Genomic DNA, 14,041 nt, shown 5'->3' with positions numbered 1-14,041 from the left:
GTCTAACCAGCCTCCATGGTAGGGCCTGGGAGCGAGGCGCCATGGTGAACAGCTCCTGCCCAGGCATGGGCTTGTCAAGTAGGGCAGCCTGCCCACCTCACCTTTCAGGGCCCAGCAAAAATGAGGGTTACCTTTTGACATATACACTCCACCATACTGACTGGGGGGTAGATATGTACCTTTTCTCTCTAGGCTCAGAATCCCCCAAAGGAGCCATCGGGCAAATTGTCCCTACTGAGAAGACCATCCTGGCCGTGGAGAAGAATAAGGTGCTGCTGCCTCCACTCTGGAACCGGACCCTCAGCTGGGGTTTTGATGACTTCAGCTGCTGTCTGGGGAATTATGGCTCTGACAAGGTGAGTGGGACCTGGGGCAGGGCAGCAAAGGGCCCCAGCAGGGGCTGTCAGGAGATGAGCCACTGCAAATCAGGGCCTGCCCCGTGCCCTGCTACCTCCATGGGGCTGAGCCCACAGCCTGGGGTCAAGAGGGTTCATGCAGCCACACCAAGGGCCTGTGTGGGCCCCACCTTGACCATATTACAAGGAGTAGAGATTGCAAGTTAGCATGATGCGGTCCCCTCCACAGCAGTCTCTGCCTCTGGCTGGTCACTTGGCTACATCAAGTCAACAGATTCTCACTGTGCTTGGGTGGGTGGTCCCAGGGGCTCCTTTGCCACAGTCAAAACTTAGAGCTGAAGATGTCTGGTTATCATCTTGCCATCCCTGCTTTAAGACACCCAGTCATCTCCACATTCTGCAAGTGGCTTCGGCTGCCCCCCTGTCTCCTACCCTTGCTCCCCTCTCCCCCACCTCTCACTCCACCCCGCTGCATCACATGGGGTAAATTCCCTGCTTACCAAGCCCTCTTGTCCCTCTTGTCCTTTCCTACTACCTTCATGAGGCCATCCTGATACTACCCTGTCCTGAGAGCTGTCACCGCCCTGTCCAGGCTGAGTCACTGGCCTTCTGGGGTTCCCAGTGCTCCTGGGAGTTGTTTCAGTGTCCCCATGACAACCTGCTCATGGGTCTCTCTACTCAATGGAGTCTGAGCTCTTTGGGGACAGGCCTGGGTTGTCACCAGGGTCAGGCTTCTGAGCAAGTGGCATGTGCCTGGCTCCCAAAGCACATGAGCAGAGAAGCCATCTCCAGACCTGCCCATATCCCTCTGTCACCCGCCGTGGTGGGTGTCAGCCATGTCAGCCGCATGGCAGCCCTGCTACCAGTGCTTCTTTCCCATGTCTCCCATAGATCCTGGTGACTTTCGAGAACCTGGCTGCCTGGGGCCATTGTCTGTGCGCTGTGTGCCCATCCCCAACGACGATCATCACCTCGGGAGCCAGCGCTGTGGTGTGTGTGTGGGAGCTCAGCATGACCAAAGGCCGCCCCAAAGACCTGCGCCTCAAGCAGGTACAGTGCCTCCGGCAGGGGTGCTTACACAGGAAGGTGTGCTGGAGCAGGTGTACCTTGGGCAGGTTCAGTACCCAGCAGGCCCCAACTCCCTGCATGTTGAATGCCCTGACTCCCTTGGGAGAACACACGGGTCTCTGAGGGCAGCACACAACTCTGTGTCATTTGAGAGCACCATCTCATGCCCTTGGGTGAATCTGACAAAGGCACAGGGCAGGTGTCTCCTGGGAGAACGTCTCTCCAGTCAGAGACACCACTTGCATGTCAAGGTCCGTAAATCAGTTCCCTGGCACTAGAGAACATGTTTGAGCATTTGCCCTGCACACTTTTATCTAGATAACCTCATTTTACCTTCTCAAGAGCCCTGTACAATAGGTACCGTAATCATCCTGACTATACAGGGGATAAAAACAAGTGCAAAAATGTCAAGTGACTTGTTCAAGGAAGTGAGAGACTGTTTCAGAATGGCAGCAGTGTGGCAGGAGCAGAGGGAAAGCAGAAAGGGAGCAGAGACCCAGCTCTGTCCCCATCTTTCAGACCACCTCACATCCTCCTAATAAGCAGAGTGGTGCTTGCTTTCACTTACAACCCTGAACATTCATTTTGATCTTGAAAAGCAGGTGCAATTATTCCCCCTTTAAAAGGAAGAAACTGAGGCTCATAAAGGTCACATTTGCATTTGAATTGAGGTGTGTTTAACTCTAAACCTCATGCCTTCTCCCTATGTACCCTTAAGCTGGTCCAGGATACCCTTCCAACTTTAAAATCCAGTTCAGTTTTTTTAAGTCAGTCCTACAGTTCCAACATAATTTATTTATTTATTTATTTATTTATTTGTTTGTTTATTTATTTATTTATTTATTTTTGTGTGTGTGTGTGGGACCCTCTCCGGCGGGTGGCCGGGGAATGAACCGGCGCTGCAGAGGCTGTGGGCAGCCTCACAGCCCAGCGCTCAACCGCTGCGCCACCAGGGGAGGACTCCAGCATAATTAAAAAAAAATACTTTATCTATACAAAACTCACCACTGACCAGATTTCCTACACTGAACCTGGTTCGCTGGAACTGATGTGGCTTCTCTGGAAAATTTTCAAGTTACTCAAGTTTCCTGCTTTGGCCCCTGGTGCTGCCCCTGCATAACAGGCACTCAGAGAAGTGAGATGAAGGCAGGAGCTGAGGCCTAGGGAGCCAACCTGTCCTGCAGAAGCCTCAGCACCTCTGAGAGCAACTCTCGAAGTCAGGTACAGGCTGCTTTTACCAGTTCTCCCAGATGTCCTCTGAAGTCAGCCTTGGACTCCCCCACCACCGCTTTCCAGTGTTTTCATGCTCCTTCCCACCCACCCAATGGGGGCTGGGGGGAAGGGGCTGAATTTTCATTCCTGACCTCAGTGAGGAGGCTATGCATGACCTCTGTGGAGCATTCCTCCATCCTAGGCATCAATCACTTTGGGGACAGTAAGAGATGCAACCCAATCCCAAAGTTGCCCTTGGGGAGCTGGAAACGACCCCTGACCACTGCTGCAAAGTCCCATTTAGTACTGAAGACGTACCATAAAAGCCCTGGTATTGACAACATAAAATTGCAATTTATCATCCTCTCTATTTCTGAATCAAGAGACAAAGGTAAGGGAAATCCCACATGCTCTTATTTCCTAAGTGAAATGAACACTATCATTTACCTATAAAGACTAACATGGCCTTGGGGCTCCCCCAGAACACCAGCTGCTTAGCCAGTTGATCTGTCCCCAAACTGTAGACAGGCATCATCATAAATAGCTTCATAAGCAGTTTTTCACGAAGAGAATTTTATTTTTAAGGATATGATAGCATTAAAAACAAATTTCAAACTCACTTCAAAGTCAAACAGTTCTCTATAATCCTTGTAAGTTTTCTTGGCTACATACTACCATCCCACCATCCCCAGATATACATATTTATATTATTCTGATCATTGTGTAGATATTTTTATTCTATTTTCATCCAGCCTATCAGATTCTTTCTGCTTTTCTACAGTTCCTATAATTGACATTTCAATTCCATATTATTCCATTTCCATAAAATTATATTTCAATTGTTTTGTTATGTTAAAGCATCACAGTTTAATAAACCATTTCTTCTAAAACTAGACAATTACATTGCTTCCAAGTTTTAACTATTTTGAACAATGCTATGGAAAACCTAGGTTGCTGCTTGCTTCTGATTGTTTCTTTAAAATGAATTTCAAGAAGGAGAATTACAAGCAGTGATGCAATGCTTCCTACAAGGGATCCATAGTGCTACAGTGCAACCAACAATTCATTAAGAGTATCCTCTCACCACAATGTAGTCAGCATGGGGATTTATTTTCAGAGATTTTTTTTTTATTTATCCGTTGCTACATTAGTTAGGTATAAGATGGTATAGTGGAGTTATTTTAATTTGCCATGTAGAGAGGTAATAGTCTAATAAACAAGAGAGCCGCTCAAGAACACATTGAGAACTGCTGTCTTCCTTTGTTGATTTCCCTGGCCTTTCCAGATGGAGAGTGGTTGGGTGCCTGGTGCAATGGGCTTTAGCTCCCAGGCCAGTGGGAGGCAACAAGGCTTAAGTATGTGGTCTGTTCTCTTCATCCCCCAGCCCTGCAGAGTGGAAGGCCTGGCTCCATATGGCCAGCATGTGTGGGTGCCGAGCTCACAGCTTCTCTTTCTGAATCCCAGCATAACTGCTGGGTCCCCTGGCCTACATTCTTTGGAGTCACCTTGTCCCTTATGATCAGAGCATAGTCGCTAGAGGATGACAGCACACTCCTGTCAACCCTCTGCTTCCCTCTATTCATTTAGACATGCTTTACCTTTCTAAGATGAAGCAGTTCTTCTTCCATGGGTCATGTCCAGAACCCTGCCAGCACCATCTGGTTGGTGCCACATTAGGTTTCTTTGAGGACAAACAGAATCCATTTGGATAGCGTGGTAGAACTTTTAATTGCAGTGACCAGGCGTCATGACAGTTTTGAAAAATGATGCTCAGCTTCATTGACCCAAATGAGTAAGCAGCCGTCTGTCCTGAGGGTGGAGGTTTACTAAGCGAGGGTAATCACATTTCAGAACGCCACCTCTGCACTTCTGTGGCTGCTTCCAGCGGACAGCAGGCATGTTTGTGCACAGCTCATCTCAGACCAGGCTTACAGGCAGCCTCTAGGCTGGGTATCATGGAGACCACCCCTTGCCAGCAGCAGTGGGCCCAGGGGCAGGGGACCTTCAGGTATGTGTGCCTAGGGATCAAGGCCAACCTGAGGGTCAAGACCCATGCCCCGAGTCACCTGCTGCCACATGTCCTGAACACAGATCCACCAGATTTGAAGACCTCCTTGTCCTCTTCCTAGTTTAACATCCAGGGGTTTATGAGGTTCCTTCAGTGATGCTCATACTTAAACAGTCATGCAAGTTCTCAGGAACACTTGTGGCAGGCCCCCAGCTCCAGTGTTCTGATTCAGAAGGTCTGGAATAAAAACCAAAAATATGCATTTCTGACAAGCCCCTAGATGATGATCATGACCTGGTCAGGACAGCACACTCTGCACAACAGTGCCCTTGCCTGCTACGTGTGGTGTGTGCTAGCCCCACGTGCAAACCAAATACTGGGGAGCACCGAGCATAAAGCATTATTCATCTCTGCTTGGTTTAAGATAAAAGATTACAGGTTCTTTCCAACCGGGCCACAACCCCTGGACATTAATGTAACTGACAAGCCGGTCATGGATGGACACACACACACCACAGACTTTGTAATCATTGAAGCATTTTAAATGTTTCCTTGTTGAGGGCCCCACAGATGAGGTGTGTGGGGAATCTACCCAGGTATCTGGCCTGAGTCAACATCATAACCTTTAGGTCTGTCTCTGTCCCCAGGCCTTATATGGACACACACAGGCTGTCACATGCTTGGCAGCATCGGTCACTTTCAGCCTGCTGGTGAGTGGCTCCCAAGACTGCACCTGTATCCTGTGGGACCTGGATCACCTCACCCATGTGGTCCGCCTGCCCGTTCACCGGGAGGGCATCTCTGCCATCGCCATCAGTGACATTTCGGTGAGGCCCCCTTGACTCCATGTTTGTGTTGCCAACAATATGCGCACTGGTGTGGTAGCATGGGGGACAGCATCCGAGAGGACAGGTGCAGAGACATGTGACCACCCAAGAACATAGTGGAATATTCTGTACGAAGGCAGAGTGGTGCCATCAGCATGTGCTGCCTCTGCCTTTAGTTTTTTGTTTTGCTGGTTTTTTTTTTTTTTTTTTTTTTTGCTTCTGTATCTTTCTACCTCAGGGTGGTGGGCAACAGAGCATGTCTGTTCTGGTGTGGGTACCAGGTGATCGGGACAGGAAACTGGCCTTGGTGAGGGATCTGCTGGGTTTGACTAATTCAGCTCATTGACTGCAAATCAGTGTTGACATGGCAGGTGCCCCTGGTCTCCATGGCAGGAAGTATTTCTGCTTGTCCCTCCATGATGGCTACCAAGATAAGCCTGTCAGCAGGAACTTGTGTGCAGGTGTGTGTGTGTATGAGACATATCTGTAAATAAGTATTTACAGAAATATTATCACACCATATTATTATCAGTGATTATATATGTATATATATGCATATATATATATTACATGTAATTTATCGATGTGTGAATGTCAGGTTTCTCTTACACTGGAACACTGGAGTCCCCATCATAGGGCATGGAGTCTCTGAGAGAGGCTTTGCATCTGCTCATAGAAAACCCTGGTACCCAGGGCAGGAATAGAGGGAGCAGGGGAATCAGAGATGGAAGGAGAGATGTTGGAGGATCTTCACGTTACTAACTTGGACTGAAATTGCTGCTCCAGGTGGCTTGAATTTAGGATGAATGTTCCATGGGCAAAGGGAGGGTGGATAGATGGATATATAGGTGGATGGATGGCTAATTATTAGGTATGTCAGTGGCTAATTATTAGGTATGTCACTATTTGGGTGAATTCGTGAGGAAATAGGCAGATGAATGAAAAAATGGTAGGGGAATTCATATATGGGTGGCTCTATGGGGAAAGGTGTTGCGCTCTAATCTGGGAAAACAAAAACCCATAAGTAATTATGTCCCCAGACCTCAGAAAAGATTGACATCAGTGCAATAACTCGTTGTCCACTCTACTTGTTCTAGAGACTCTGAGGCCACTGAGCACCTGCTGGATCCCATGCTGTCAGGCAAAGGAGTATTAGACATGGTCCTTGTCCTCAGACAATGACACCAAACAGTTCCGAGAGGGATATGATGAAACTCGGCTCAGGGGACTGAGGAAAGACAATAAGCTTTCTATATCTCCTCTCTGGTTAACTGAAGGTTCAAAGACATGGCCCCCACCGACTCTGTGAGTCCTTGGTGACAGCGGCCACCACTCTATTAGGCAAAATTGAATTGAAGGCAAATACCCAGGGAATAAACATTTCAGAGGATGCTATGGGGAAATTTTTCTTCAGAAATTCTCTCTAGAAGGACATTGTCCAATTATATGAGTCAAATGCAGGAACCTCTGTACCCTGACATTCATCAGGTGCCATCCGAAGTTGCTAAATGGGCACAGGACTGACTAGATAGGTGGAGGCTTCGTGTCTAGGATCAGGGGTGATCTTCAGGCTGGGTCTTCTGTGCCAGACAGTATATGCCAAAGTGAGCCTTAGGGGAGGAGCCCAAAGGGTGATCCAGTCAGTTTGTGCTGGAGAAAGAAGGATCCAAACACAGATGGCACTATGAAAAGATCCAGGAATTTACAGTTGTGTGAAAACACATGAACCTATGAGTCAGCTGGGAAGATATTTGAATCACAGGAAGTCCTGGGTTACCTTAGCTGGTCTTCAGAAGATGGCAGGTCAAAGATGTTGAGCAAGTGGCTGCAGGGCAAGCAGTGAGCCCAGCTTAGAGTGAAGCCAACCCTCTCTCTGTTGCAGGGTACCATTGTCTCCTGTGCTGGAGCCCACCTGTCCCTGTGGAATGTGAATGGGCAGCCACTGGCCAGCATCACCACAGCCTGGGGCCCAGAAGGAGCCATAACCTGCTGCTGCATGGTAGAGGGGCCAGTATGGAGCACAAGCCACGTCATCATCACTGGGAGTCAAGACGGCATGGTCCGGGTAGGTGTGTCTCATACCAAATGAGAGTGAGTACAAGAAATGTGTTCCTCTCTATTCTTCTCACTTCCTCCACAGCTTCAAATCTGTAGGTTGCACCTGACATCTTCCAGACCAGGTCCACATAGCAAATAAGGGCAAAACAAGGCTCTTTCCAGGCATAAATAAATACATAAATTATATATATATATATATATATATATATATATGTGTGTGTGTGTATATATACAATTTTATATATACATTCCTATAATAAAACAAACATTGTCATAAAGTATGAAAGGTGAATGGTCAAATGCATAAGAATAACTCAGTGCTGAAAAGAGATATTTGAACCATCCACTTACCCATTCACCTAACACTTGTCCATCCATTCCAACATTTATCCATGCACCCCATCCACCCATCCATCCATCCTTCAGTCTACCCATTCATCCATATCCACCCACCCAACTATTTGTACCTCCGTCTATGCCTCCATTCATTGAGCTCTGGCCTGTGCCAAACAGTTCATAAAAGCCTTGAAAACACAAAGATTAATGATAAAGAGGTCTTTGTCCTCAAGAAGCTCCTATTCTAAAAGAGAAGACAAACAAATATACATGTATGTGTTTCATGCTGTGACTGGGATAATCAAAGAATGGTGTGGATTCTCTAAGGACAGCCATGGAGAGGGAGAGCATCAAGAGACTAAGGAAAAAGAACATTAAGTGGGAGATTAGGATGGAAAGAATAAAGCACATGTGATTTTTCTGAGACTGACAGGATGAAGGAATGACTCAAGATAAGGAATGAAAGTAAATGTCAACTGAATGCCATGAGATATTCAAGAAAATGCCCAGTGAATTCCACAAAGGCTTATGAAGGCATTCTGGCTGTATACCAACATGGCAAAAACCTAGACTTTCCCTCCAGGGGACTCCAGGCTCAGTCTCTGAATAATTCTGGAGATGAAGTTTCAGGAAGCTGAATGAATAATGTAGTGGGATTCAAAAGGAGGATGGATTTATTTCCAACAGACAGACTTTAGAGGAGCTGGCATTTCAGCTAAGTTCTGAGGATAAGGAAAAGTCAGAGCATGTGGGGAAGGCCACATGGGCTGAGCATGCATTGGAGAGATGATGCTGAGGAGGCCCCGAGGAAGTTCTATCAGAGGGTCCCCTCTGTGGTCTGTGAGGGGCTTGATTGCAGTGAAAGAAAGTGATGCAGGTCTTGATGGAGAATGGTCAGTACTGTGGGATCAGGAGCCTGGACTGGCCAAGTAGCAGATGCATTTCTTCCACAGACCTGCCCAGGCATGTGTGGAGGACTTCCATGCACTGAGAACCATTCACTCAGCTGGTAACTGAACCCCTAGGAGGGCATGGCACTGTACAAGGCCTGGTGTGGAGCTCACAGAAACATTACCTGGAGACAGGTCCTTGTCCTTTGGCTAAAGAAATGTAGAAACAGCAAGAGAGAACCCAAATGTGGTCAGCCTGAGGGTACACACCCCAAGGGCCACACATGAGGTTGGGGGCAGCTTCTGACTGGTGAAGGAAGCCTTTGGGAATGGTGGTATAGTGATCTGACTGCTGAGTCTCATCCCTGTGGGTAAGGGATTGAGGTGAGGGGCATTACAGTTACAGATGTGGGGCGTGAACTCATCCAAACTGCGATTCCACAGCCTACAGCATCTTCTCTTTTCTGGACAGATCTGGAAGACTGAGGATGTGAAGCTGTCTGTTCCTGGACAGGCAGCACCAGAGGACCCTTCAACTCAGCCTCCCAGTCCAAGAGGTACTTGTCCTGCTAGGGGTGCATGGTGGGGGCATCTCCCTTGCTTTACACAGTCCTCCCTCTCCTCATTGGCCCAAGTACAACAAGTAGTTGTAACCAGGCCTGCAGTTTCCAAGAAAGTCATCAAGTCCCAGGCTGCTGCCAGGTTTGGGGGGACATGAGCAGTTTACTTCAGTCTTCTAGTAAGGTGTGAAGCAATATGAAAAAGGCCTGTTGGATCCAGCCTCATCTTGTAGGGACCAGCAAGCCCTAGTGTTCCTTGGCACTGTGAATAGTGGTAGTCAGGGGCTTCTAACAACCAGGAGGGAGGGGGTCACACCTCACAGAGTTTGGTGTAATGCTCTTTATCTTCCTGGATGTCTCTTGAATGCCAAACTCCCCAAGCCAGGGCCTGGGTTCTGCTGGCTACTTGCCTGAACAGCTGGCTAAGTAGCCAGGTGCATTCCAGTGAACACAAATACTTCTTGGGAGAGTAGAAGCCAAACTCCCTCCCCTATTTCCATCATTTGGAAGGCAGCTAGCACAGGGTGTTTATGACCTGCGCTTGTGATCAGCCTGCTGTGACGTCATCATGACTCTGGTCTACCTGCATGAGAGATACCATGTCAGTCTTGGGCTCAACTGCCCACCTCTGAAGCTATGAGGTCTCATAATCTACAGTCATTAACTCAGTCCCTGGTTGATAAGTGGATTCTGAGCAAGATATTAACTGGCTAGGTGGGTGGGTGCCTGGAGAACAGATGGACAAAGGGCACCTCAAATACATTAGATTGGTTCTGGAAAGGTCAGTGATTTCACAGGTTTCTACTCAGGATCAACAGTTGTAGTACAGTTGTAGCCAGTGGTGATGAGGCCTAGTGAAATGAGAAATGAGATGAATGACAGGAAAGACCTTAGACCCAGCTCTGTCCTCAGTACCTTCTAGAGTCCTCAGTTTCCCCCTCTGTCAAATGGAGGTAATTCGTATATACCCTAGTCTGTAGAGTACTGATGACAGGAAGATAATAGACATAGACAAGAATGTACTTAACAAAATGTAGTCTGTTGTTATCATTTTCTCAGACTTTTAAAAGATTTCTCCCCTAACATACTGGCTGGTGACATTAGAGAATTTACAAGATGGTTTCAGCAACAGGAGCACCAGATCCATATCCTTCTGCTGTTTGTCCACACCTGAGGTCACCACTGCCCCCTACAACAAACTGCCGGGATCGTAGTAACAGTCCAAGGGAGGACTGGGACAAAATGACGTGAGAAAAGGCAGATCCATAAAAGTCAAGCTGGGTTATGATTTAGGATTAGTAAATCCACGTGCAGATTTACAAACCTAAACCACTCGGGGTCTTGTTATTCTCATAATATTGCTCAAAACTGTTTTGTGGGAAAGGGACCAATAATAGGCATGACACATGGATATTTGCACACGTGTCCCCTTGGTGCGCATATTGCTGCATCCTCAATCTCTTAAGGGGCGAGGAAGGAGATCTTTGAAGTTATTAAGGATCCTGCATTTGTGCGCTGATGTAACCTAATTTCTGCCTGGAATTCATTTATTTGTCATTTGCATCAAGGACCAACACAGTTGAGTAGAAATTTAGGAATCAGCCCCTAGATTTGGACTCAATCTCATACATAATAAGTACTTGGGAAAACTGTTGTTTGGGTTTTTGCACAACCCAGCACACGCGCACACGCACACACACACACTTCCCGGTCCACAAACCCGGGAAGCTGAGGTAACTAACTGCACCATTCCCACCCCAGCTCCAACCTGGTGACTTCTCGCACCCTGCCCAGCTGATGTCTCTCCATCTTACCCTCCACAGTGAAGGAATTACTCTCTGTCCCCAAATGCAGTCATTAAAATGAGTGAAGTAACAATCATTGAGTTATATTTTTTGAAAAAACGTTCTCAGCATTTAATTATTGGTTGTGGCGTGAGAGGATTTAGATAAGTTGATAATGCCGACTTTATGTAATTTATTTTTACTAGGCAATTACAGGCTGCATTACATCCTGGCAGCAAGGTATTGTGGGGCATCTTATTAAGCATAAAGCCAGTAAACACTGATGAACAATTTTGCTGAACTAGGCATGCAATTTAGAAAGCAATAATACACAAATCCAATTTGGTACACAATGGATACCGCAGCACGTCAGCACATGTAACTATCACAGCCTGCAAATTAAATTGGGACGGCCCTTTTTGCAACAGCACAGGCCAAGATTAAATATATTTTCCCCCTCAATTTAACAACTTGCTGACCACAAATATAAATATGTGTGTATGTGTTTGTAGCCCTGTGTGTGGAAGTACACTTGCACGTGTGTAGAACTGCTCGGGCTTTCTAACTGTTCTCTTGAACACTCTCCTCAGGTCACAGGTGGGAGAAGAATCTTGCCCTGTGCCGAGAGCTGGATGTTAGCATGGCTGTGACCGGGAAGCACAGCAAGGCCAGCCCTGCCGTGACAGCTCTGGCTGTGTCCAGGTAATGAGCGGCTGGCTTCTCCAAGCTTCCAGCAGAGGGCGCTGCAGCTTCCCCCAAGAAGGTCCACAGGGCTCTTGGCTCAGGCAGCAGGACCCTGGGAGTGGCAGCCAGCTGTACAGGCACCCAGCAGGACCCACCAAGCAGATGTAGGCAAGGAGGTCACGTAGGGTCCTAGGAAATTTTTTTTAAACATACACACGTTCTTCCTATCTCTCTTTCTTGAATAGCCTTGATTCACAAAGACATCCAAAAGGTAAAACTATATTGCTCTTGTAATTTCATCTTAAAGAGGGCCTTTTTACCTGAGGTTTGCTACTGACTGTAACATGTGGCATGATGATTAGCCTGCATGACAGAAAACGCCTCTTGAGGTCTCCCAGTCAGTGTATTATATAGCCCAGTGGCAGGGATGACACTTGACAGATATATTTTATTCTTTACAACTACCCGGAGGTGGCACTATCACTAACCTGTTCTACACACTAGAAAGTACAGTCTCAGGAGGTGTCGGGGCTTTCAAGAGTCAACTTTCCTCCCTCCCTGCCCTGGGGTGGGCCACCCAGGTTCTGTGGTAGTGGAGACCACATCGTGTTTTAGATGCCAGGCTGAGGAGTGGTGGGTTGGCGGGGCCCAGGGAGAGGGGCAGCAAGTCCAGGACCTGAACTGTCTGCTGGAGAGCTTGTCATTCTTTTTTTTTAATTAAATTAAATTTATTTTTTTTTTATTTTTAAACAATATTTGCTTCCCCCCACCCCCTCAGACTGAGTCCCCATAGAATTTCCTTCCCCAAGGCACCCGTGCACCATCACCTCAGTTCCCTGTGCTCCTCCCTCCCTCCCTCTGATCCCTCTCCCTCCTCCTCCCCTGCAGGATGTCTCTGGTTTATAATTGTCTGTTTTTGCTTTGTTGTGTTTTGTACTGTTGTTATTTTTTTTTACGCTGCTGTCTTATTTGGTTCCCCTATAGTCCTGTTATAAGTGAAACGATCTGATAGTTTTCTTTTTCCTTCTGGCTTATTTCACTGAGCATAATTCCTTCTAGCTCCATCCACATTTCTGTGAATGGCATGAGTTTATCTTTTTTGATTGCTGAGTAATATTCCATTGTGTATATATGCCACATCTTGATCCAGTCATCTATTTTTGAGCATTTGGGTTGTTTCCAGGTTTTACCAATTGTAAATAGTGCTGCAATAAACATTGGTGTTTATTTTGATCAGGTGTTCTTTTGAATCAATGTTTTTGTGCCCGTTGGGTAGATCCCTAGTAGTGGAATTGCCAGGTTGTATGGTAGCTCCATTTTTGGTAGACTGAGGAACCTCCAGACAAGAGCTTGTCATTCTTTTGGCATGAGGGGCTCAACTGTGTCTCACAGGACAGGAGGCACATCTGGAAATGCTGAAGGGAAAAACTCGGGGCCTCCTCTCAGCATCTTGGCCCATCTCCTCATAGGGACCTACCACCCTCATAGTTCAAAAAACCACCCACCCACCCCAGTAAAGCATTCTTCAATATTCCTGTCCCTTCCATCTGCCCCAGGTGGAGGCCAAGTGCAGGCTTCAAGGGGTCCTGGACTGAACCTCCAGGTTACAATTTCCAGAAAGCAGGCACTCACAGGCTTGGCCCTAACCCTCTGTCTATTCTTTCTCTTCCCAAGAAATCAGACCAAACTCCTGGTCGGCGATGAGAAGGGAAGAATATTTTGCTGGTCTGCAGAAGGATAGGAAGAAAGAGACGTGGAGGTTCTGGCTTCTCAGCCCTGAGGGCAGCGGCACCAGGTGAAAGTTGTTGTCCAGAGCCTCTGCTCCCCATGGCCTTTGACCTCCAAACCCTGCACCCTCTCCACACACGGCCCAGGGGTTTTTGTCCTTGGATTGCATGAGGATGCACTCTGCACAAATGGGGGCTTCCAGAAGCACACTGGAAACCGTGACTACCTGAAGCTGAGCAGCACAGGAAATCACACACCACTCACCTTTTTAAAGGACTATTGAACTGGGGGAAAATAAGGGTTACTTACTGGAAAATAATGGGAAATATTGTATTGTCTTTATTTTATTAAAACAACTCTTTTCCAAATGTAAGAGGGCTCTAGAATTTTCCACTTGGGCAGTTGCATCTCCATCTTGTCTCCAGAAGAGACAAGAATGCTTCAGGTGGGAAGCACAGCCCACCTTTGGAATGTTCCTCAGCCCACTCGCTCCTGTCTCCTTCAGTGGAATCTGGCTTCTCCCATATTAT

The 14,041-nt window shown here is 47.2% G+C and overlaps 1 protein-coding gene across 1 annotated transcript in view; it reads left to right on the top strand.

Annotated features, from left to right (window-relative positions):
- The window catches only part of WDFY4 (WDFY family member 4), a gene marked incomplete at both ends in the record, with an annotated part of 204,919 nt that extends 191,395 nt beyond the window's left edge, over window positions 1–13,524 (top strand). Inside the window, 7 exons of the mRNA XM_084245258.1 lie at window positions 172–356; window positions 1,248–1,406; window positions 5,292–5,471; window positions 7,354–7,536; window positions 9,228–9,312; window positions 11,690–11,801; window positions 13,458–13,524. Coding sequence (XP_084101384.1) covers window positions 172–356; window positions 1,248–1,406; window positions 5,292–5,471; window positions 7,354–7,536; window positions 9,228–9,312; window positions 11,690–11,801; window positions 13,458–13,524 — 971 coding nt within the window. The remainder of the gene's footprint in view (window positions 1–171; window positions 357–1,247; window positions 1,407–5,291; window positions 5,472–7,353; window positions 7,537–9,227; window positions 9,313–11,689; window positions 11,802–13,457) is intronic.
- Window positions 13,525–14,041: the final 517 nt, after the last annotated feature.

The sequence above is a fragment of the Talpa europaea genome, assembly GCF_964194135.1.
Source record: "Talpa europaea genome assembly, chromosome: 10".
NCBI lineage: Eukaryota > Metazoa > Chordata > Mammalia > Eulipotyphla > Talpidae > Talpa > Talpa europaea.
Note: the sequence above shows the minus strand (reverse complement) of the source record. Positions and strands in the feature narration are given on the sequence as shown.